Source organism: Erythrolamprus reginae, chromosome Z, assembly GCF_031021105.1.
Source record: "Erythrolamprus reginae isolate rEryReg1 chromosome Z, rEryReg1.hap1, whole genome shotgun sequence".
Taxonomy (NCBI): Eukaryota; Metazoa; Chordata; class Lepidosauria; order Squamata; family Dipsadidae; genus Erythrolamprus; species Erythrolamprus reginae.
This window is the reverse complement of record NC_091963.1, coordinates 54,973,536-55,000,005: the sequence shown is the minus strand read 5'-3', so window position 1 is coordinate 55,000,005 and position 26,470 is coordinate 54,973,536. Positions and strand designations below refer to the sequence as shown.

General features: G+C 42.5%; 1 protein-coding gene across 3 annotated transcripts in view; it reads left to right on the top strand.

The window, feature by feature from the left end:
- Positions 1 to 26,470, top strand: part of DYNC1LI1 (dynein cytoplasmic 1 light intermediate chain 1) — a 72,729-nt gene that overhangs the window by 12,454 nt on the left and 33,805 nt on the right. For all 3 annotated transcript variants that reach the window (XM_070727306.1, XM_070727308.1, XM_070727307.1), the window contains one exon: positions 3,037 to 3,267. In XM_070727306.1, the coding sequence (XP_070583407.1) occupies positions 3,037 to 3,267 (231 nt within the window). The remainder of the gene's footprint in view (positions 1 to 3,036; positions 3,268 to 26,470) is intronic.

The window sequence follows — 26,470 nt, the reverse complement described above, 5'->3', positions numbered from 1 at the left end:
TTTGACACACGAATATGTTTTATTGTTACTTGAGGCACACTGCAGTACAGTGGTAACTCTACTTACAAACTTAATTCGTTCTGTGATCAGGTTCGTAAGTAGAAAAGTTTGTGAGTGGAGGCAATTTCCCCCCTTTTGCCTTATTACCACCGGCATTCTGATCCTTGTTTGGGGGTGGGGGGAGGAGGCGGGGGGGGGGGGAGACAGCAGAGGCTAATTATGTCTTACGTGTTACTCCAAATTGGAGAGATTGTGCTTAGAAAATAGAACAGGATGTACAAAAAGGGGGGGAGGGAGTTCCTGATACTAACCCCCATCCAGCTATTTTGTAATAAAAATCTCTCGCCAGTGACTTTGCTGCCATTCCTCTCCTCCAATCTCGACCTTAAGAGAAGGGAGATTATTATTATTTATTAGATTTGTATGCCGCCCCTCTCCGTAGACTCAGGGTGGCATACAAAAAATGTTAACATTTTTTTTAAAAAGCCCTTGAAAAGCCTATGTCTGAGCAGTGCGAAGGAAAAGAGAGAGAGAGAGAGAAAAAAGACATTTTGAAGCTGCGAGGTTCCATTCGGTGAAAACAAACCAACTTCTTGTTCCTAAAACAGAAAATGCGCCCTTTTAAGAGCCGGTGGACCATTTGTTAACATATCCATTAAAATCCCACGGTGGGCTGCTTTTTAAAAAAAACTTTGTTCCAGGTGCTTTCTGAAAAAACAAACACCCCTCAAACTTTGATCTGATGATTATACAGCCCGGAGCAGGAGTTGAGGGGAAGGGAGGAGGGAGAAAGGTGCGTTTGTGTGTGTGTTGGGGGGAAGCGGGCAAGCCAGGGGTCTCTCGTTGCCCCGGCTTCTCCTTGCCAAGCTCCGAGAAAGAAAATAAACACAGCCTCTCTCACTCACAAAGCCCAGATGCTCAGAGAGAGAGGAAAGGAGGAATAAATGTAGGGCGGTTTTTAATCGAATAAAAGAAAAAAGTCACTAAGAAGAAGAGGCGATCACAGCGGCGGTGAAAACAAATCCGGAGGAATCTTTTCCCACTGGGACCCAAGCTTGGCATTCCACCCCTGGGCATCATCTAGCGCTTCCTGTCCAGAAGGGACTTTCTCCTTCCATCATCACCCGCAGGGACGTCATTGCCTCCTTTCCTTGCAAGGCAATTTCAGGACTGGGAAGACGGGCAAATGAGCTTCTCGGGCGTCAGGACATCAGGCCTTGCTTGCCACCAGGGGAATCTCATGGCGACAGGCAAAAAAGCCACCAAGGCAGAAGGGCTTTCAGACTGCGGTCTTTGGAAGCCAGAGCATGGTGACACATTTCCTGCTGTAACGCCAGTTTCTCACCATGGACCAGCGAAAGCCCCAACAGAGGGTCGTTCGGTCCAAGTCCCTCTCCCTAGAAGGGAGCATCTGTCCTCTGCTTTTGTGTGCCGAAGCCTTCAGTAGCCAAAACATGGAGACCTCTGTGATGGAGCGCTCTCCAAAAGATCATGGCGACCCTGATGCTCGCTTCGTGGCCTGGCCTTCGGGAGCAAGGGCTGGGCATTGCCTTCCCACAATTTTGGGGATAAACCCTCCTCTGCCCAGCTCTCCCCACCCCGCCCCATGGGCGTCCTAGTTCCTCACGCAGGCCCTTCTGCCTTCCCTCACAACTTTTCCGCTCTCTTCTTCCTCTGCAGTTGGCAGCGAGGCGTCAAGAAGGGTCTGCGGAGATGGAAGGTAGAAGGAATTAAAGCCCGGCGCCTTGAAGGGACTCCCCTGGAGGAAGTGGGCGCCAGGCACGGAGTGAGAGCCAAGAAGCCTTGTTTGAGGTCGAAGCGCTGGTCATTGCCACAGCCAGGATTCCCCGCCTCCAGACTGCTGATACAAGCAAATGGGAAATCGCTTTGGCCGGCAACAGTTGGCTTTGGCAGTCCGGAGGCAGGGAATCCTGGCAACGCGGCAGTCACAAGGCAGGGAAATCCCTGCGGCAGTAAGAGAGCACACACGCAGTAAGAGAGCGCACGCACCCGGGCTTGGGTTTGTAAGGTGAAAATGGTTCGGAAGTAGAGGCAAAAAAATCTTAAATATTGGGTTCTTATCTCGAAAAGTTCATCAGTAGAGGTGTTCGTAAGCAGAGGTACCACTGTATTTTATTTTATTTTATTTTTATTTTTTTAAAAGCACTGTATTTTAAAATGTGTGTCATCTTTATTAATCAACAACTATACATTAAACATCCCTTAGTCCAGGGGTGTCCAATCCCCATACCACAGCCTACTACCATGCTGTAGCCTGTTTGGAACTGAGCCACATGAGTGACTGGCTGGCATACTTATGCAAGTAGATCAACTTGGTGAGCGGCGGACTAGTTTGCATGCACACATGGAGCTCAACTTGTGTTAGCTGGTTCTCCCCCCTGCAACCAGGCTGCCCAGCCATAAACATCTGGGATTATCTGTGTATCTATGGGAGTTGGTAGGCAAGGAAAAAGTAAATTTTGAAAGAATGGTTCACACCGTAGAAAACATGATGACTGATTGGGAGTAACTATATAAGATAAGAAATTTTTATTATCCTTAATGACTGTTACTTTCTATTTTTTTCTACTCTCAAAAGCACTTCAGCTTATCTCTCTATCATTTTGCCATCATTTCTAAAAATTTCCGCAACTTTTTAGTTTTCAAACTGAGTGTTACATTAAAGTGTACCATTTACTTCAATCTCAATATTTACTTGCTTTTATTTTGCCTCTTTTTTCCTTTTTGTCTGTTTTTGTCAAAATTCACCTGACATTTTGCAGATTTGTATATTTCTGCTAACGAAACAAAATCTATTTCATTGTGAATCATAATGAACTCTTTAGCTCCAGCTACTTAAAATATTTGATCATATAAGAATTCAGACCTTATTTTTAATGAAAGGTGCTACCATATTTTCTGTAATAAGAATTTTTAGATGATATTTGCTATGAAAAGGTAATTGTACTTTATAGAACTATGATTTATTATTTTGATTTATATTAGTGAACTATTTGACTTTTGCTTTGTTTCTAGATCAGACAAGATGCAATGTATGGATTTTGGATGGTGATCTGTACCATAAAGACCTGCTCAAATTTGCAATAGAAGCTACCTCTCTAAAGGATACTTTAATTATAATGGTAGTAGATATGTCTAAACCATGGACTGCATTAGATTCATTAAAAAAGTGGGCAAATGTTATAAGAGAACATATTGACAAATTAAAAATTTCTCCTGAAGAAATGAAAGAAATGGAGCAAAAAGGTTAGTATTATATAAACATATACTTAATACATGTTGAGAAATTATCTATACCGTCATCTTAATTATAAAGGCATATTTTTCCATTCTGAAGATATTAGCCATTATAACACTCAATCTTCTCTATCAAAGCAAATCTAACAATGACTAGAGCTAGCATCCATTTTTATGCTAAAAGCTCATTGGAGCAGATCTTATCTTAAGATGCAATATAAATCTTATCTTTTAATTAAAAGTTAAGTATTTTTAATATTTTATATTAATATATAAATATATTAATATATTTATATTTTCACTGCAATTGAAAAATCTACCAGGCCATTATGTGTGAGATTTTTATGGTCCGTTTTAGAAATAGTAAATTTCACATTAAAAAAATACAATTTTATATTCTTGAAACTTGAAGTTCTCTTCATTATGAAGCTATAGAACCTCTTCAAAATATTCTATTGAATTGAATTTTTTTAAAAAAAATAATCTTAAATGCATGTGAAGGTTTTTTTTACCTGCGTCTTCATTTTGAAAATGCAATTGGATCAAATATCTTGAAATAAACATTATCAAAATATACTTTGATATTAGCAGCCTGCTTCATAATTGATGAACTCCATTGTTCATCATTTATCATTGAGAAGGCTATAAAGCACTGTGAAGTGGTATATAAATCTTAATGCTATTCCAATTGTTACTCAGAGATGTAACTTTTCCATATATCCACTAAATCCTACTTTTAATATAAATAAAAACTTCTATATAAAGAAGATACTGTGGTATCTTATTTTACTAAATCAGCTTTGATGTGCTGCAAATCAAAAATCAATAATTTGATGCTCTTCAGATGTTTATCTTATAAATTATTAGCAATGCTGGTTGAGTGATAGAAGTTTGGCCTCTTTTAAGATAGACCTAGAGAGTTATCTTGGCCTTGAATGTGCAGATTATTCCTAATCTATGAGTTATAGGATGATAGATAACTTTTTGAATTATGGGGTTTTTCTAAGCAAGTCTACTTCTCTCTTCTGTAGATTGATTATGTATGTATGTATGTATGTATGTATGTATGTATGTATGTATGTAATGTTCTTGCGGATTTAAATAGTAAGGGTGTTGGAGATATTAGCAAGGTCCCTCAGGCAGAGAATGAGGGGATGTTCAAAGGGGAAGTTGTTCTAAGTGAGGTACATAGTGTCACCAAACCATCAAGTGCAGTTAGTAGAAATAAAAAGAGGACACATTTTCTTGTGGGTGATTCGACTGTTAGAGGTGTTGATTTGGGACAGAGTAAGGATGTGGTGAAGGAGATGAGGTGTCTCCCAGGGGCCACTGCCAGCAGGGACAGGAGGCGGATTACAAACATTGTCAAGGCTGTGAGTAAAGGTAATAACGTTGATGTAGTGGTGCATCTTGGCACAAATGATTTGTCCCAGAGAAATGTTAATGTAGTAAAAAGAGATTTTCAATGTCTAAGTGTGGAGCTGGGTAAAATAACTGATTCAGTGACTTTCTCAGAGGTGTTACCGGTTTGTGGCCAAGAGGATAAAACAACGTGTATCAGAGAGTTTAATGTGTGGTTAAGGCAGTGGTGTAAAGCTGAAGGTTTTGGCTATGTAAGTCATGATATCAGTAGATGGTCTAATATGGAGTTGTTTAAGAGGGATGGTTTGCATCCATCATACAGAGGTACCCAGGTGCTCGGTGAGGAATTCAGAACTTTTTTGGACAGGCATTTAAACTAGGTAAAGGGGACAGAGATGTAACTGATGTGGGTGATTTCTGTCCCCGACCAATGAGGATAAATCAGTTTTTGGAAGCTTATGAAAAGGGAGCTGCAAATAAAATAGATGTAGTTGTTGATGATAAGGGGCAAACTAATAATGAAAATAATGTTGTTCGGGTAATGTGCACGAATGCTCGAAGCTTGAGCAACAAGCTCTGTGAGTTAATGGCCATAATATCTAGAGATAATTTGGATCTGGTTGCCATAACTGAGACATGGTTTAAGGATTCTCATGAATGGGAAATATCCATACCAGGATATACACTGTATAGGAAGGATAGAATAGAGAGAAGGGGAGGTGGAGTAGCCATTTATGTTAAAGAAAGTCTAAAAACAACACTAATTCAAAATACATGTCAAGATCTGGAGACTCTGGATTTGCATGCAAAATAAAGAAGGTTCTGTCATTAGAATTGGGGTGATCTATAGGCCTCCAGGGCAATCTGAGGAATATGACAACAAGATGGTGGATGAAATTACCCAAATGGCACTAAAGGGAGATATTGTGGTTATGGGTGATTTCAACATGCCTGATGTTGACTGGAATATCCCCAGTGTCCTTACATGCAAAAGTAAGAATATAGTAGAGGCCTTTACAGGAGCAGCTCTGGCACAGCTGGTTAAGACACCAACTAGAGGGGAGAATATTCTAGATTTAGTTTTTACGAATGGGAATTGGGTTTCAGAGGTCAAGGTGGGAGAAAATTTAGGTTGCAGTGACCATCTATGTTTGTGGTTTGATGTAAAAACTCATTGTGAGCAATCCTATAATGCAACCAAAGTATTGGATTTCAGAAAAACAAATTTTAATGCAATGGGGGAATATTTAGATAATGAATTAAAGGGGAGGGATAAAATGGCAGGAGCGAGAACCCAGTGGACTGTATTAAAAAAGGCCATCTTAAAAGCCACTGGACTGTATGTAAGACAAATAACTTTTCTTACGAGAAGAAAATAGCTTGGAAAAAATAATAAGGGTAAAGATAAATGAAAGTAAAGCACAAGCCAGTAACATATATAGAATGCTATTGCTGAGGGAAGAAGAAGTAGTTAAAAGTTTAACAAGATGTTGGCAGGATGACTTACAAATAGACGAAAGAGAAATGGAAGAAATAATAGTAAATATATATAAGATTAAAAATACGAGAGTTAAAGAGATGAGAAGAAAAATCTTACATAAGTGGTACTATACACCTGTACAAATTGCACACTTCCAGGGGAAAGAGAAGGGTAAATGCTGGCATGGATGCCAGAAAAAAGGAATTTTTATGCATATGATCTGGGAATGTACAGAAATACAGAAATTCTGGAAGGTAGTCCAGAATGAAATTAATAAAATGTTAAACATTAATTGGATAATTACAAAAGAAACAGCAATCTTAATTAAATATAGGGAACTAGGAGAATCTAAAGAAATTAAAACTGTAGCATTGGAAAGTGCTCAAGCGGTGATAGTATTAGGATGGAAAGACTCTACAAAATGGACACTACAGAATTGGTACTGGTACATGGTGGATCACATACATTTTGAAATTATGGAAATAAGATTAAATAATTTTGATGAGAATAAACTAGAGAAGCTGATGGTGCGATGGAACAAGGTAAAAGATTATATGTTAAGTAGAATCTGTGATGTAAATACGAAAAATAAATTACAATCACTCTTTTAGTAAAAATCGTTCAAGATACAGCCAAGGATCAATAGATAGATAAATAACTTAAAATTCTTTGAATCCTTCTATAGGGGTGGTGGGGGTGACGGGGTGTGTGTGTTGTTTGGTGATGGGCACATGCACTGTGCACTGTTATATGTTTGTTTTTTGTAAACCTATAAAATCAATTTTAAAATTTTTTTTTTTTAAAAGAAGGAGGCAAAACAGATAATATATGCTGCTAAAGCCTCAAAAGAGGAAGAAATTGCCAAATCTGTAAAGAAGGGGGATAAAACCTTCTTCAGATATATTAGTGATAAGAAGAAGAAAAACTGTGGCATCACGAAGCTTAGTACTGGGAATAATACATGCATTAATGGGAATAAGGAGATCGCTGACCATTTCAATAGCTACTTCTGTTCAGTTTTCTCAAAAGACACCTTACAAAATAATACTATAGAGGGATATAGCATTGTTTCCAGCTGTACGGATTCAGCTCCAGTGATCTTAGAAGCCGATGTCTTAGAAGAACTTGAATGATTAAAGATAAATAAGGCAATGGGTCCAGATGGCATCCACCCCAGAGTTCTTAAAGAACTCAGATCTGTCATTGCTACCCCCTGACTGATTTGTTTAACCAATCCTTGTTAACAGGAGAAGTTCCTGAGGATTGGAGAATGGCCAGTGTTGTGCCTATCCACAAGAAGGGCAGTAGAGAAGAAGCTGGTAACTACAGGCCAGTTAGCTTGACATCAGTTGTAGTTAAAATGATGGAGACTCTACTCAAAAAGAGGATAAATCAGCACCTAAAAAACAATAACTTATTGGACCCAAATCAGCATGGCTTTACTGAATGCAAATCATGTCAGACTAATCTCATTGATTTCTTTGACTATGTCACAAAGGTGTTGGATGAAGGTGGTGCCGTGGATATTGCCTACCTGGACTTCAGCAAAGCCTTTGATACGGTTCCATATAAAGAGCTGATAGATAAATTAGTGAAGATTGGACTCAATCCCTGGATAGTTCAATGGATTTGCAGCTGGCTGAAGCGTAGACATCAGAGAGTTATTGTTAACGGCGAGTATTCTGAGCAGAGTCAGGTTACAAGCGGTGTGCCACAAGGGTCTGTTCTGGGTCCTATTCTTTTTAATATGTTTGTGAGTGACATAGGGGAAGGTTTGGTAGGGAAGGTTTGCCTATTTGCCAATGACTCTAAAGTGTGCAATAGGGTTGATATTCCTGGAGGCGTCTGTAATATGGTAAATGATTTAGCTTTACTAGATAAATGGTCAAAACAATGGAAACTGCAGTTTAATGTTTCCAAATGTAAAATAATGCACTTGGGGAAAAGGAATCCTCAATCTGAGTATTGTATCGGCAGTTCTGTGTTAGCAAATACTTCAGAAGAAAAGGATTTAGGGGTATTGATTTCTGACAGTCTCAAAATGGGTGAACAGTGCAGTCAGGCGGTAGGGAAAGCAAGTAGGATGCTTGGCTGCATAGCTAGAGGTATAACAAGCAGGAAGAGGGAGATTATGATCCCGCTATATAGAATGCTGGTGAGACCACATTTGGAATACTGTGTTCAGTTCTGGGGACCTCACCTACAAAAAGATATTGACAAAATTGAACGGGTCCAAAGACGGGCTACAAGAATGGTGGAAGGTCTTAAGCATAAAACGTATCAGGAAAGACTTAATGAACTCAATCTGTATAGTCTGGAGGACAGAAGGAAAAGGGGGGACATGATCGAAACATTTAAATATATTAAAGGGTTAAATAAGGTCCAGGAGGGAAGTGTTTTTAATAGGAAAGTGAACACAAGAACAAGGGGACACAATCTGAAGTTAGTTGGGGGAAAGATCAAAAGCAACATGAGAAAATATTATTTTACTGAAAGAGTAGTAGATCCTTGGAACAAACTTCCAGCAGACGTGGTAGATAAATCCACAGTAACTGAATTTAAACATGCCTGGGATAAACACATATCCATCCTAAGATAAAATACAGAAAATAGTATAAGGGCAGACTAGATGGACCAGGAGGTCTTTTTCTGCCGTTAGACTTCTATGTTTCTATGTTTCTATGTATGTATGTATGTATGTATGTATGTATGTATGTATGTATGTATGTATATCATTTATTTGTTTGTTTATACATCATATTTCTTAATTGCTCATTTCCCTTAAAATTAATGCTTAATTTTAGTTAAGACTATGAGTACTATGAAAATGATTTATTTTTGTTAATAATTTTAACTGGAAAATGTTACAATAATAAACATTGCAAATTGAATTCAGAAAGAAAAATAGAAATAGAAAGATTTCAAAGAATTCAAAGAAAGAAAGAAAAAAATTAAATAAAGAAAAAATAAGAAATGTAATACTGATCTTCATTACCAGTGCAGGTAGTCCTCACTTTATTTTCATAATTGGGTCTGGAGTTAAGTTGTAAATTGGGGCTGGGATCTGAGGCCTAGTGAGAGAAGGAGGAGAGAAACGTAGTGCTTTTTAGCCATTTTCTATTTCTGGAATTTAAAGAGGTTGGGGAGATACTACTGGCTGAAAAAGGAGAAAGGTAAGAAAGGGACAATTTCATTGGCAGTTTGAATTCAAACACAGACCATTCACAGATTAGGCTGGGGAGGAACTACTGTCTGGGAAGGATAAAAAGGAGGGGAAAAGCCATTTTCAATTGCACTTTCAGTTCACAGATGCCAGAGCTAGAGCTCCTGGCTGGGACCTGAGACCTAATGAGAGAAGGAGGAGAGAAAGGTAGTGCTTTTTAACCTTTTTCTATTTCTGGAATTCAAAGAGGTTGGGGAGATACTACAAACTACATATCACATATAACTACAAACCAAAACTGTCAGAGGTTTGGTAGGACAGGCGTTATTGGTAAGTACTTGTATTTCAATAAATTGTTAAGATGTCTGGCTTGGTGCAGTGTAACACTTGTTTGGTTGTTGTGTTCTGTAGTACCTTGTTGAATTTGGGGCACTTCCCTCTTTGCATGGGGAGATCTCTAGGTTGCAGTCCTTAGTTTTTGTTTTTACCCTGAAGTCAGAAGTGGAAAGATGGTCCCAGCCACATGCTGTAATGCAGCCATGTGTGCAGCCTCCACTTCCTCAGCGCCCATTGAGTGTTCTGGTTTCAGGCCAATTCAGGTAATAATTGGAATAAATGATTGCTAAAGGCATATATTTGTAAAAAACCACATCTTTATTTCTCCTTCTCCCATTTATACATCTTCTCACGCAATAATTTTCTTTCTCATTTCTCCCTTTAATTATTCTCTCTCTAATTATCTCAGAAATAACATCAAAACATTCCACAAGTCATTCTAAAATTTATGGGCTAATCAGTGCTAGCCAGGAGCCATAAAAGCAGGTCATAAATCACACATTTGTTAGCTTACTCTCCAGAGCGTGTCGTGGACGCGTACATCTTGGGATGACAAGATTGAATGGAATCAGCTTCTTCTTCCGTTCACACCCAGCTGTGAGGTAATTGATTAATTAATTCCTCACTTTCTAACGCTAATATCTCCTCCCTCTTTCTTCTACTCGTCTCTGATAGCGTCTAAAACAGGGATCAATCCATCTGCCATCTCCCCCACTTGATTCATCCGAACTCATGTCTATGTGATTAGCTCCATGGTCATCACTAACATTGCCATCTGCCTCTAACTCAGGTAAATTTACAATCTCTTACTCACCCTCCTCCTCTGAATCTGAACATTCCTCCGGCTGCAAGGGAGTATACACAACACCATCCCTCTTCTCATGGCCGCTCCCCGCCCCCAGTTGATAAATGGGGTTGGGTTTAGAAGGAAAATGAACATGAAAGTCAAAAAGTAATTCAGGAGCTTCAAAGTCCTTAGCATCCATCCAGACAGTGTTATCAGGCCTGCCTCCCGACCATTCCACCAGGTACTGGAAACGGTCGTCGAGCCAACAAGAGTCTCGGATGCCAGTAATGTTCAAGCAGGGCACTGGAACGTGAAATCTGGGTGCAGGGTGTGGAGGAGAAGGAACAGCAGGAGCTGGAACTGGTGGGCGAAGTGGAGGGTCAGGTGACACTGGAACAAGTAGTGAGCGGTGAAAAACGGGATGCACACACATGGAAGTGGGCAATGTCAAACAGTAGGTAACTGTATTGATGACTTTTTCAACAGGAAAAGGGCCGATGAAACGTTGGTTAAGCTTGCGGTGATGTTCAGAAGAAAGGTATTTGGTAGAAAGCCAAATTTGATCACCAATGGTCAATGGGGAAGTGTCTTTGCGGGAACAGTCCGCAAAACGTTTGCAGTCTTCTGTGGCTTGAGTCAAAGAAAGCTGGACGAGTTGGTGAATGGCATGTAACTCAGTAAGAAACTTGACGGCAAGTGGAACTGGAGAATCAGAGGGCATGTGCGGAAACAGTTGGGGATAGAACCCGTAATTAGTGCAGAACGGTGTGGTCTGCGTGGAGGTATGTTCAGAGTTATTAAAGACGAACTCAGCTAAGGGAAAATATTTTGCCCAAACATTTTTTCTGTTGTGAACAAAACAATGGAGGTATTGTTGCAGGATGCCAATAACTTTTTCAGTGCCCCTATCGGTTTGGGGGTGATGGGTGGATGCTAAGGGAACTTTGACTTGGAGGGCGATCATGAGTTTTTTCCAAAATTGGCCGTGATTGAAGACAATGGTGTTGGGAAAGCCATGTAGGCGGAAGATGTGCTGGATGAATAGTTGAGCTGTGATCTTGGCTGTAGGTAGTTGGCGACAAGGGATGAAGTGAGCCATCTTGGTTAACATGTCCACCACTACAAGCACAGCAGTTAAATCGGCAGAGATAGGTAAACAGGTGAGGAAGTCCATGGAAATGGTAACCCAGGTTCTCTCAGGTGTAGGCAAAGGCTGCAATAATCCTGGAGGGGATCCGGTGACTGCCTTGGCTTGGCGATAACGGATGCAGGAGTTGACGTAGGCGTGGACATCATGGCGGAGTCTGGGCCATCAAAAGGTTCGAGAGATGAGGTGCAGTGTTTTGAAGAGATTGAAGTGGCCGGCTGCTGGGTTATCGTGGCACTGGTTGAGGATGAGACCTCGGAGTGGACCTACTGGAACATAGAGTAGATCACGGTAGTGTAGCAAGTCATCAGAAACGGTCCATGGAGAATCAGGTTCTAGTTCTTGCTTTCTTTGGTCAACAACGGGGTCCTGGCGTTGTGGTTCCCGAATTCATTCTCAAAGATCTACCGTATCGTGGTGGCTGTGATTGATGCGAGAGGTAGAATGGTACAAAGCGGGACAGGTTCTTGGGTATTCAAGTTTGCGAGACAATGCATCAGCTTGTTTGTTATCCCACTTGGAAATGTAGGTAATGCGGAAGTTGAATCTGGCGAAGAAAAAAGACCATAGGATCTGTCTCTGGCTCAATTTCCTGGCAGTTTGGAGAAATTCCAAGTTTTTGTGGTCAGTTCTGACCTTTACTTGGTGATGGGCTCCTTCCAGGTGATGTCACCAAGTCTCAAAGGCTAAAAGTTATTTTTCCCAAATGGTATAGTTGCATTCAGCAGGTTTCAATTTTCTGGAATAAAAGGCACAGGGGAATAAAGGTTCACCGCCTTGGCATTGTTGAAGAAGTACAGCCCACTCCAACATCGGAGGCGTCAGCTTCTACGATAAACGGACGAGCAGGATCTGGGTACTGAAGAATAGGTTCTTGCATGAAAGCTTTTTTGAGGTTGAGAAAAGCTTGTTGCTCTGTAGTGCCCCATTGAAATGGAACTCCTTTCTGGAAAAGACAGGTGAGGGGCACCGTCAAGGTGGCAAAGTTGGGAATGAAGGTTTGGTAGTAATTGACAAATCCCAAAAATCGTTGGACATCCTTGGCTCAAGCTGGAGGTTGCCAAGTTTGCAAGGCATCGAGTTTTCCGGTGTCCATGGTGATGCCTTGGGAGGAAATGACAAGTCCTAAGAAGTCAATGGAAGTTTGGAAAAATTAGCATTTTTCTATCTTGGCATAAAGATGATGTTGTCGGAGGCGCTGGAGTACGTAAGTGGTGTAGGTGAGTCTCTCTAGAAGGAAGGTATATCAAAATGTCATCAAGGTAGACGACCATGAAGTGGTCAATAAAGTATTTGAATATATCATTCATGAAATATTGAAATACTGCTGGCACATTGGTGAGTCCAAAAGGCATGGCGATAAATTCAAAATGGCCATACCAGGTGCCAAAGTCGGTCTTCCATTTGTTGCCTTTGTGGATGAGAATGAGGTTGTAAGCACCTCACAAATCGATTTTGGTGACGATGGTTGCTGTGTGAAGGTGCTGCATGAGTTCAGAGATCAAAGGTAGAGGGTAGCAGTTACGAACGGTAATGGAATTGAGTTGATGATAATCACAGCAGAGTCTTAGGTCTCAGTTTTCTTTTTGACAAAAAGTACTAGAGCTGAGAGTGGTGAAGAGGAGGGTTGGATGAAGCCTCTGGCCAGGTTCTTTTCAAAAAAGTCTTTAAAGGCAGCCAAGTCGGGTTGAGACATGGAGTAGAGGTGTCCCCCAGGAAGTTTGGCATTGGGTAATAGGTTAATGGCATTGTCATAAGATCGGTGGGGGGAGGGTAATTGGTCTGTGTCCTTTTCACCAAAAACATTGGCAAAGTCGGAAACGTATGGTGGAAGAGTCCTGGTGAGCTGGGCGGGAAGTTGAGTGATAAAAGGTGGATGGATGCAGTCTATACATTGTAGACTGGGAAAGGAAATATGATTTTGGGACCACACGATGTGGGGTTCGTGGGGTTTGAACCATGCTAAGCCAAGGACTTTAGGAAAGTGGAGACCTTTGCTGACATAAAATTCTTCATGGTACACAATGGTTAAGGCGATTGGTTGGGTCTGAAATTTGATTGGTCTGGACAAGAGAACACGGCCATCGATAGTTTCAACAAGAATAGGAGGTATGACTGGGCACAATGGCATGTGTTGTGTATACTCCTGTTCAGTTTGGGGATTTTGCAGATTCTGATTCGGAAAGTGTTTATGAATTAGTAGCAGGGCCTGATTTACAGGCAGAAGAAGAAGGAGGAGACCAACCACAGGATGTTTCTATGAGTTCAGATTCAAGTGAAGGAGAAATAGATATTAGATGGGTAAATCCTTCTTTCAGACGCTTGCAAAGGTGAAGAGAGCAAGTGTTAGGGAAGAAATATTAGGAGAGGAATGGGTTAATTGATTAAGTTATTAATTCATCATGTCCGGGTGTCAGCGGAAGAGAAGGGTAGAGTTCTTAATCTGCTATTAAGAAATATGGAGGTGTCTTTCAGTGGCTCCGAAAGTAAGCTTTGCTTTATGTGCTTTTAATTGCAGTTTTTATTACCCTGGGCTAAGGCTGTCTAGCCATAAATCTTAGAATGAATTGTGGAATGCTTTGATGATTTTGATGTTGCCTTGACTACTAAAGACTGAGATAAGAGAGCGCTGCATGCCGAGATGACGCAGTGTCTAACAGAAGGAAGAAAAATAAAGATGATGTTTTGTTTTACAAATCTCTGCATTTAGCAAGCCTTTATTCCAATTAACAGTGGCCTTAGCTGGAGATCAGAACAGTATGGCGTGAAAACGAGCAAAGTTTTCATCTATAAAGTTGGTAGTAGCTTCGGAATCTACTAAAGCACTAGCAGGGAGGGTTTTGGGTGGTTTTTTTAGTTTACCTCAATGGCTAAGGTCAGGTATCTTGAAGGTCTTGGTTCATCTGCCATAACATTGGAATTCAGTTTGGTGCCCGCCCGGCCTAAGGTTTCTTTTAGGCTGGGCTCTGGTCGTTTCCCGGCAAGATGGCCTGAACCTGAAACATGGGCCCAGTATTCGAGACTAGAGTAGGAGCGGGAGTGCCGCATCTTTTCTGAGGGCAAGCAGGTAGAAGGTGTCCAGCTTCTCCACAATACATGCAGAGGCCTTCCGCTCGACGTCTGGCTTTCTCGGCTTCACTCAGGCCATGCCTAGATCCATTGGTTCCTCTCGAGCAATGGCAGCTGGTCGGTTTCTGGTGTCTGCTGGCATCTGAAAGGCACGTCTTGGCACTGGGTTAAACCCGTTGTTTTGAAATCTGGCACTGGTCTGGGTTTCTCCCCAAATTGGCTTTCGTATCTGGTGACACGGTTCTGGGCAGATAACATTTTAGTCTCAATGGTCAAACACATCTGGTAGAGTTCATTTAGTGTGCCCGGAGATGGTTGGTGCATCAGCTCGTTCACAAATGGGGGGGGGGGGGAAGAATAGGCCCAGTTATGGAACAGTTCCATAAGGGCTCCCTCATCCCAATTCAGGGGTATGACTAATTTCCAAAAGTCTGAGATATACTCAGAGATGGTCTTGTTGCCCATTCATAATTGGCACAATTGAACAATGGCGTTCTGTACGCGCATAGGATCTTCAAATTCTTGTTCAAGCATTTGGCAAAAATTATCATAATTGTGCAGGATTGGGTCCTGGCATGCCAGGAAAGGCAGTGCCCACTCGAATGCAGCATCTCCGCACAGGCTTATAATAAAAGAAACTTTCATGGCATCTCTGGAGAGGAGTTGAAAAAGTTTGTACATTGATGAAGAAATGAGGTGACTTGATCTCTTGCCCCTGATGGCTTAGCTAAATTTTTGGCCATGGTTGAACTATGAACTGGGGGGGGAGGGAGGAGCAGCTGCTGCACCCTGATTCTTTTGCAAAGTTATCACCTGCACTTGCAAAGCAGTGGCCGTTTGCATTAAAGCAATACATTTATTTGGTAAATTGCTTCTTTCCTTGTTTAGTTTCCACCCATTGCGTCTTGTTCTGCCCTCAGGTGCTTTGGAGAATAAGTTGACTCTCTCTTCTTTGTGGCAAACCCTGAAATATTGGAAGACTGCTATCATGTCTCTCCTGGTCCTTTTTTTCATTAAGCTAGATATACCCAGTTCCTGCAACCGTTCTTCATATGTTTTGTTAAATTCTCCTACAAAACAATTTTAAGAAGCTACAGTAGAAGAATATTCCATTTTTATAAGTTACCAGTAGCCACTGCATTTTCCACCCTAGGCTTATACTCGAGTCAATAAGTTTTCCCAGTTTTTGTGGCAAAAGTAGGTGCCTCGGCTTATAATCGGGTCGCTTCAGGACTCAGCTGGAAAGCGGCAAGAGCGAGCGCCAGCGAACGGCTTGTCCGCCGCCTGCCTGCCCGCTAGCGAGGAGCCGAAGATTGGGGGCGGCGCAGCTGTTTTAAAACGTCGCCGCCAGCATGGGGGGCTTGCCAGCACCCCCCGGACCCCCAACCCGAGGAGCTTCGGGGGATAAAATGCCACAAGAGATGTCTGGAGAAGCATTGGAGAAAAAGTAGATCTGAATCCGACCGAACACTTGTAAAAGCTCATATGGAGATTTACAAAGTGGCAATCAGGATGACAAGATATGTGTATAATGTTGCCCTGATTGTGTCTGCGGAATCCCGTCCAGCCCCCCTATTTAGAGTGACTTGCTCCCTCTTTAATCGGGGGGGATTTGATGAACCCTTGGAGGGTAGTGCTGAGGATAGGTTTTTTGCAGATAAAATTGCTTAGATCCAGATGGACCTTGATTCCAATTGGAATGCAGTGTCGGCTGACAATGAGTCAGTCGAGGTGACAGGAGCCCCTCTTAAACCATCTGCTTGGGAGGATTTTGACCCGGTAACACCTGATGAAGTGGACAAGGCCATTGGAGCTGTGAGTTCTGTCACCTGTTTATGGGACCCGTGTCCCTCCTGGCTGGTTTCGGCCAGCAGGGAGGTGACACGGAGCTGGGTCCAGAAGATTACCAATGCTTCATTGAGGGAGGGGTCCTTCCCGGCTTCCTAAAAGGAGGCACTTATGCACCCTCTCCTCAAGAAGCTTTCCTGGCACCCAGCTGTATTTAACAACTATTGTCCTGTCTCCAATCTTCCCTTTATGAGGAAGGTTGTTGAGATGGTGGCGGCGCTCCAGCTCAATAGTCCTTTGATCTAGGCCCTCAGCTGTAAGGATTCAGGCCCGGCTACAGCACGGAAACTGCTTTAGTCATGCTGATGGATGACCTCTGGCAGGCCCAGGATAGGGGTTTATCCTCTATCCTGGTGCTCCTTGATCTCTCAGCGGCTTTCGACACCATCGACCATGGTACCCTTCGGTGCCGATTGGAGGGGCTGGGAGTGGGAGCCACCCTTTTATAGTAGTTCTCCTCCTACCTCTCTTCTTGGTCGCACTCAGTGTTAGTGTGGGGGGGGGCAGAGGTCGGCTCCTAGGTCTCTCCCTTGTGGAGTTTCTCAGGGGTCGGTCCTCTCCCCTTTGCTGTTTAATATCTACATGAAACTGCTGGGTGAGATTATCTGAGGGCAAGGGGTGAGTTGTCATTAGTATGCTGATAGTACTCAGCTATACATCTCCATCCTGTGTCCAATCAGTGAAGCAGTGGAAGTGATGTACCGGTGTCTAGAGGCTGTTAGGGTCTGGATGGGTGTCATGTAGGTCTTTATAGGTCATAACCAACACTTTGAATTGGGTCCGGAAGCTCAAACTCAATCCCGACAAAAGTGGCTGTGAGTTTTGCCTCCCAAGGACACGTCCATCTGTCCATCCATCACCCTGGGGGGGCAAGCTTCTGATCCCCTCAGAGAGGATCCAGAACTTGGGCAGCTGACTTTGGACCATCATTGGCTGTGGTGAGGGGGGGCGTTTACCCAGGTTCGCCTGGTGCACCAGTTGCGGTCCTATTTGGATAGGGAGTCTCTGCTCACTGTCCCTCATGCCCTCATCACCTCGAGGTTCGCCTACTACAATGCTCTCTACATGGGGCTACCTCTGAAAAGTAATTGGAAACTACAAATTGTGTAGAATGCAGCTGTGTGAGCAGTCATGGGCCTGACAAGGTATGCCCATGTTTCTCCAGCCCTCCCCGGACTGCACTGGCTGCTAATTGGCTTCCGGACCCAATTCAAAGTGTTGGTTATGACCTATAAAGGGCACTAGATTACTTACTCATGGGACAGCCTTCTGACTCATGAATCCCAGCATCTGGTTAGGTCCCACAGAGTCGGTCTTCTCCACATCCCGTCAACTAGACAGTGTCACTTGGCGGGCCCTAGGGGAAGAGCCTTCTCTGTGTGGGCCCTGGCCCTCTGGAATCAACTCCCCCCAGAGATTCACTCTGCCCCCATCTTCCTTGCCTTTCGTAAGAATTTGAAAACGTATTTATGCCGCCAGGCTTGGGGTCATTAGACCCTTTCCTCTGGCCAGTGAATGTGCAGGATATTGTAGTGTGTATTCGAATGTTTGATTTTTAAATGTTTTAGCTTTTAAAAATATTTTAAATTAATTATGTTAATTGGATTTAGATGTGTTTTATATACTGTGTTTTTAATTGAAATGTTGTGAATCGCCCAAAGTCCATGGATAGGGGTGGCATGTAAGTCCAATAAATAAATAAATTAATAAACAAATGTAAGAACTCTTCATCTCTTATCAGGTTATAAACAAATATCTCTTCTTCTTGTAACCCATACCAAATTTATCCTCAACTTTTCAGACCTGCTGTCAACAAAAAGTGTTAGAAGAGATTTATAGTATTATGTCTTATTTTAACCATGGTCAAAACCCCCAACTTTATATTTCTTCCATTTACTTCTAACAATCTTAATCTTTAATTCATTCAGATATTTTGTAGGATTTGATTTTGTTTTTCTTTTTATTATCCCAAAGGCTTCTTTGAGGCTTTAGAAAATCTCTTTTATAAATCCAATAAAAAGTCATTTTCCATGTAATTCTCTTAGTTTATCATTTGTATTACCACTTTAATTTTCTAAACTTTAACCCAATTTTGGGGATTACAATTTCTTTTGTATCAATAGAAAATCTGTCCAGGTCATTTTCTTGGCTTGTCATTTGTGTTTTACTTTAGCTCCCTTTATTATTATCCAATATTTATGGTTCTAATATTTCTACAACAAGGAAATTTTTTTCCACATACAGTATATCATCTTTCATCTATCTGTCCATAGAAATTGCTGACATTGTAATTACTAATTTTTGATTCCATTTTTCAAAATCTTCTACAGTAGATACTTCAAATGTTATGTTTTATGTCATTTTATAAATCCCAGTACTAACCAAAACAAAGCCAAGCTAACAAGAGAGTAGTTTAAATTTCAGATTGAAATAGAGTAATAGTAAGACACATCCAATCATATGAGTTAATGTTGTAGCCCCTGAGTTGTATCTTGATCAATTGTTATCATATCCATCACTTCCTTAATGCTCTGGCTAAATTTTCTTATTTATCACAGTTACCTTGTACTTAAGAAGGGGGGGGGGGGGAAGAAAGATTATATTTACACTCTGGTTCTTATCCTAAATATAGAATTTTGTAATCCTTAATGGCCTCAGGATTTTAAAAAGTTAAAATAATGCATGTTTGAATAAGCCATCCTGGAAGCATCCTAAGATAAATCTAACTTAATTTTAATTGTATAACAATTTGAAGTTGATCCATGGTAATACTATGAACGGTATACTACTCTTGAAGCCTAATTTTTCTTTTTTTTTAGCCTAAAAATAGCTTAACTATTTTTACGTTGTAACAATATAAGAAAGTTCATCTCAATACTAAAGGTTTTTAAAATATCTATTATACATAAACATTTTAACTTGTTGCTTGTATCCTAAGATTTTAATTAATATTGATTGTTTCTTCATTGTTTATTTGATCCGTATGATAATCACTAGGTGTTGTACCACATGATTCTTAACAAATGTATCTTTTTCTTTTATGTACGCTGAGAGCATATGCACCAAGACAAATTCCTTGTGTGTCCAATCACACTTGGCCAATAAATTCTATTCTATTGCATTGTATTCTATTGTATTGTATTCTATTCTATTGTATTCTATTCTATTCTATTCTAATGAAATAATTATACTGACTTTGTGCAGTATTTCTGAGACTAAATTTCTTAGATTCGGTGTCTCACTGAAACATTATTAATGTAAACTAAATAACATTCTTCATTGAAATATCTTCAGAATTTATGTTTTGTAAGATGCAAGAAAAGAATGTTTTTTAAAAAAATTGTCCTCTTCTTTTTTTAAAAAAAGCTGGTGTCTATATTTGCCTTTATTATCTATTTCCACTTTTTAAAAATTATGCAGTATTCAGAATTTGAGCCGTGGTGGCACAATGGTTAGAATGCTAGTTTACTGCTCATTGCCAGGAGGTTGATCTTGACCAGCTCACGGTTGACTCCCATTCTTCCGGGGTTGGTCAAATGAGGGCCCAGATTGTTGCTAGACTCTGTAAACTGCTTAGAGAATAGTATAAAACACAGTGAGATTATATAACAGCTGCACGTTTCTGCATTTAAGAACTGCTCTCCTCTATGAAAGGATAAGACAATTTTTAGGTCAGGACTTTTAGGAGGAAGGACAATAGAATTGTATCTCTTTATATTAGAAGAACTGGAGACTATGCCTTGCTGGTCAAGGGTGCTACATTATTTTATGCTCTGATTTAATTCAGTTGTGATTTTATATTATAGTATTATTAATTGTGATGTGCCGTTGCCTGGAGGCTGTTGGGGTCTGGATGGGTGTCAACAGGCTCAAACTCAACCCTGACAAGACGGAGTGGCTGTGGGTTTTGTCTCCCAAGGACAATTCCATCTGTCCGTACATCACCCGGGGGGGGAATTATTAACCCCCTCAAAGAGGGTATGCAACTTGGGCGTCCTCCTTGATCCACAGCTAACATTAGAGCACCATCTTTCAGCTGTGGCGAGGAGGGCATTTGCACAGGTTCGCCTGGTGCACCAGTTGCGACCCTATTTGGACAGGGAGTCACTGCTCACGGTCACTCATGCCCTCATCACCTCGAGGTTCGACTACTGAAATGCTCTCTACATGGGGCTACCTTTGAAAAGTGTTCGGAAACTTCAGATCATGCAGAATGCGGCCGTGAGAGCCGTCATGGGCTTTCCTAGATATGCTCATGTCTCATCAACACTCCGTTGCCTGCACTGGCTGCCGATCAGTTTTCGGTCACAATTCAAAGTGTTGGTTATAACCTATAAAGCCCTACATAGCATCGGACCAGAATACCTTCGGGACCTCCTTCTGCCACACGAATCCCAGTGACCTATCAGGTCCCACAGAGTTGGCCTTCTTTGGGTCCTGTCGACTAAACAATGTCATCTGGCGAGCCCGAGGGCAAGAGCCTCCTCTGTGGCGGCCCTGGCCCTCTGGAATCAACTCCCCCCAGAGATCAGAATCGCCCCCACCCTCCTTGCCTTTTGTAAGTTGTTAAAGACCCACCTATGCTGCCAGGCGTGGGGGAATTGAGATACTCCAGACTTATAGAGTTTCTGCATGGTATGATTGTGTTGTATGGTTTTAATGATGGGTTTTAGGTGTTTTTAATATTAGATTTGTTACACTGTTATTATTTTGTTGTGAGCCGCTCCGAGCCTACGGAGAGGGGCGGCATACAAATCTAATAAATTATTATTGTTGTTATTGTTATTGTTGTTATTTTTGTTGTTGTTGTTGTTATTATTATTATTATTATTATTATGGGGTATTTTAAATTAGGTGGCGTGTGTGTGTGTGTGTGGGATGATTGAAAGGTTGAACGAGAGGTTGACAGGCCTGCTGAGGAAAAATGAGACCTGAGGAGTGGGGGTGGGGCTGTCTCTGGGTTGGGTGAGGGCCAGTGTTCCCTCTAATTGCTTTGGGGGGTGGGCGGAAAAGTAAAGTGTCTGAGCTGGGCGGCACAGAAAAAAATAAATAAATAAATAAATGAACAAACAAACAAACAAACAAAAAACCCACCCTGTTTTGCCTCAGAGAATTTCAAAATAAAATACTGTACTGTGTGTCTATAACAGTGAGCTCATATTAGGGCAACTCTATCAATATCAAAATGCCACTTAAATAGTTGAGCTAGTTTCAAACTAGATTTTGATTTTCTTTCTCTCTTCCTTACTCCCATTCTTTTTCTTCCTCTTTTCCTTCCTCTCTTTTTTCTATCTGTTTCTCTCTCTTCCTCTCTTCCTCTCTCTCTCCTTCCCTCTCACTCTTTCCCTCTCGGCTTCTGGGCAGGTTTGGAAAACTCTGAGTTGATGATGATTTTTAAGTGAGCGATTGCTCACTGCTCAGCTTAGAGGGAACTATGGTGAGGGCTGGAGCATACCGGTCTTGACTGGGAGAGGCAGATATTACGGGAGCTGGGGGTTGCTCACAGGGAACTGCTGCTCATGGGGAATGAGGGCTCACTGCTTGAAAGCAATCCCTTGTCCCTCCCACCCAGCTCAACCCATGGTACTGGTAATAGGCAAAATCCGGGTACTGGGATTAGGCTGCTGCTGTTTAATGCCTGATTGGTCATGAATAAAGCTCCCCTCATCCAGGATTTACTCTCAGATGAGGAGGCCAACCTGGTATGTGTGACTGAGACTTGGTTGGGTCTCGAGGGGGGTGTTCCTCTCTCTGAGATGTGCCTAGCTGGATTTCAGGTGTGGCATCAGTCACAACCCCAGGGAGTTGGGGGAGGCTATCATAGCCTGGAAGACCTTCAGCCTATGCAGACTATCTGCACCTGAGATAGTCAGCTGTGAGCCTCTCCTTATGAAGTTCGACCTAGGGGTTCAGGTGGGCTTGTTTCTTACGTACCTGCCTCCCAGCTGTGTGGCAGTAGCCCTGCTTGTGCTACTCGAGAAGGTAGCCAGGCTGATAGTCGAGTTTTCCAGATTGATAGTCTTGGGAAACCTCAGTGTACCATCACTTGGCATATCCTCTGGCTTGGTGCAGGAGTTTGTAGCTTCCATGACAATCATGGACCTGACCCAGGTAATACAGGGCCAGACTCATGATGGGGTCACACCCCCGACATGGTGTTTCTCTCAGGACAGTTGACTGAATTTAAGGGGATTAGGCATCTTGCCTTTCTCATAGTCTGATCATTCTCCATGCTGGCAAACAGAGACAGTAATCATGTGGGAAAGCTCTCTATTCTATCCAATAAGGATCGAGCTTCAAGTATTTTAAAAACACTACCAGATCCACCCCTTTTCCAGATTTCGCTCAATCCTCTTGCTAGTAGGACCTATTGTTGGCTTCCCCTCATTCAAAGACCTCAAACTCCTTTCCCATCTTCCTTTTCTTTTCTTTTGCTGCTCCTCTGTAGTTTTTTCATCAGGTGGCTCCAAATTCAGTCAAAGATCTAAAACAGCAACAACACACAAGAAGTTTAACGGGTATTTAAAAGGACTTGATTTTTTCCTTCCCCTCTCCCCTCCACTTCCCTTCATCCCTTCCCTGGGGTGGGGAATGTGTTTCAGTTGCATTCCTTAAGAGTGAATTGCAGTTTTGGGGAAAGCATTTGTCTCCTGTTTATCTTACAAATCAACTGGCAAGCACTCAATTTCGTTCTGGTGGCTTTTTAAATTGCCTACAAACTGCCACAGCATTGCAGCTCTGCCCTAATTAACACAGCAGTGACTGCTACATTCTCTGGACAAATTCCTCATCCAGTCTGCAGGGCCATCCACTTTTTTTTCTCGAATTGGAGTTTTGCTTTATTTTGCAATTTGGTCTAAATCACGCCAAAAATAATAATGCCATTAGCGCCAATGGTTGCAATCAAGTGGACCTTTTGGTGCCAGTTCTGCACAGCCCTGAACAAATCGCAACTCTGCTCGATACCATGCTCCTGCACTAGGCCTCTTAAATAGGATTTAGCTACTTTATAATACAATCCAAGATCACTAGAGCTTTATGAGCTCTCAGCGGCCTAGGCTTTCTCTACTCCCTAAACATCTTCTCCCTGGAGAGTCTCCAGGGGAATAGGAGGTGCAGAGGCCTCTGGGACCAGAGGCCTGGGCTTATCAACCTGTACCCCAGTAATTCTTGCTCTGCTTTCTGGGTCTAATTTATAGTCTCCATGGTATCCAAGAATTCCTAAGCAGCAGCCCATGGAGAGAAAATGTACTCATAAAACAAATAGATCTTCGGAGGAGGAGTCTGATCCTTCCTCTCAGCCCTAATCCTCCTCAGCTCTTAACAAGTCTTCTTCTAAACATACCAGAGCAGGGAAACAGGGATAAAGCCTTACAAAAGCTGCATGATAAATCAGCTAAAAGGCCAAGAATACAGGCACAAGATCAATCCCCAGACAGAGCAGTATCCTGAGATAAACCTAGATCAGAGGAATGAAACCTAGCTCTAGATGAACCTAATATGATCAGACATCAACCTGATCTCTGGGGTTCAGGGATTGAAGGACATGAGGCCATGCAGGTTCCCCCTGAGAGAAGCTCAGAGATAGCTCAGATCCTGGGGTCTGAATCTCCTCTGTCCCAGTCCGGCTCTAAAATCTTGCCTGATTTCCAGGCCATGATCATGGCAGCACTATCTCAGGCTCTTGGGGATAGGCTGCAATTTCTCTTGGGGATAGACTGCAACATCCTCCATCAGCAGAGCACCTGGGCTTCCCCCACACCCTCCTTCTAGGAGAGGCGGGCTGGAACCCAATTCATCTGAGGGAGAACATGGATGAGGGGGGGAAAGGAGAGGATCCCCTGGTTAGGGAGGATCCAATTCAGAGGCTCTCAGAGGATGAAGACATTCCTGCCAAGGCTCCAATATCTTCTACTATATTCCCCCCCCCCCATCTCTTCAAATCTCTGCTGCACAAAGCGTGGATTGCCACGGGCTTAGACACCCAGGATCCCCAAAAAACAGCCTCAACAACCACAGAATAGGAGTCCTGCCCCTTTTTCTCAGAGGAACAATCCCTATGCCTAAACTCTTCCAAGACACATTATTGAAGCAATGGACTTCACCAGCAGCAGGCCCTGCGCCTTCTTCCAAGAATAAAAAAATTACAAGGTAGTGCCTTCCTACAAAGATCTTGTTTCCATACCCAAGGTGGACGAACCGATTAAATCACTTTACTCGGCTGTTGCCATGCTGGGTGAGGCTGAGAAAGTGAGATGAAGGCCAAAGACCGTAGGCTTGAACAGAAGCTAAAGAAAAGCCACCTGGCAGATGCAGGGCTATCAAGGCCTCCTCTTCAGCATCTTTCTTTGCCAGAGCTATGCTGATCTGGCTGCAACAAATTCATCACCACATTGATGCCATAGTAGTGATGCAGGCTAGAAGACCTTCAGCCAACCGTATTTATGGCCATGCCTGGACCAAGTTCAGGGAATGGTGTTTAGCAGAAGGGCTCCCACTATTCACATTCCTCTCCCACGAATTGTCAGCTTCCTGATGCAAAGCTTCCACATGGGTCTCTCTTCCAACACGCTACGCAGTTAGCAGCTTTATCTTCAACTATTGCAGGTTCAGGAGGAGAACTGCTCTGGAGTTTCCCTGCAATTCAAGAACTCATTAACACCCATTAATAGTGTAATAGTGGCTAACACCCGTCCTCCAACCATCCACCAATATCCAACCTAGGAGTTAATTTGGGTCCTCTCGTCCCTTACCTCTCATCCTTATGAGCCGCTCAGACAGGTTATGCTGAGACTCTTTTCTTGTAAGGTAACATTTCTGGTTGCCATCACCTCAGCTCAATGGATCTCAGAACTGGCAACCCTATCCATCAGACAGGACCTCTGCCAATTTCATCCAGACAAGGGGGTACTCAGATTAGACCCCATGTTCCTTGCAAAGGTTAACACCATGTACCACACAACTCAAGAAATCACTCTATCGTCTTTCTGCTCTAGACCTAACCATCGCCTGAGCATCAGATGGCATACTCTAGATATAACCAGAGTACTAAAGATTTACATAACCGATTAGGAGATTCCGCCCCAGACGTCTGATGGGTCCAGAAGGTTTTCAAAGGGCGCTTGAGGTTTTGCCGGATTCACTTGTACACAGTTCAGCAGAGTTGCTTTCTGCAGCCTGGAATTGCACCTTTGCGACCTCTCTCTGGCACAGACCCTGGAGGTCTCCTTTGTTCACTGAGGAGCTCCAGGAAATGAAATGCCAGAAAAGATGTCTAGAGAAGCGTTGGATGAAGACCAGATCCGAATCTGACCGAACACTTGTAAAAGTTCATATTAAGATTTATAAAGTGGCGATCAGGTCAACAAGACATGCATATAATGTCAGCCTGATTGCATCTGCAAAATCTTACCCAGCTGCCCTGTTCAGGGTGACTCGCTCCCTTCTTAATCAGGGGAGTGTTGGGGAGCCCTTGCAGGGTAGTGCTAAGGTTTTTAATAAGTTTTTCACAGATAAAATCACTCAGATCCAGACTGACCTTGACTCCAATTGGAGTGCAGTCAGGCTAGCAACGAGTCAGTTGAGATGACAGGGGCCCATCTTAGTTCACCTGTTTGGAGTGAGTTTGACCTGGTGACGCCTGATGAAGCAGACAAGGCCATTGGAGCTGTGAGTTCCGCCACCTGTTTGCTAGACCCGTGTCCCTCCTGGCTGGTCTCAGCCAGCAGGGAGGTGACACGGAGCTGGGTCCAGGAGATTATCAATGCTTCTTTGAGGGAAGGATCCTTTCTGGCTCCGTAAAAGGAGGCACTTGTGCACCCCCTCCTCAAGAAGCCTTCCCTGGGCCCATCCGTATTTAATAACTATCATCCTATCTCCAACCTCCCCTTTATGGGGAAGGTTGTTGAGAAGGTGGTGTCGCTCCAGCTCCAGCGGTCCTTGGAAGAAGCCGATTATCTAGGCCCTCTGCAGTCAGGATTCAGACCTGGCTGCAGCATGGAAACTGCTTTGGTCGCACTT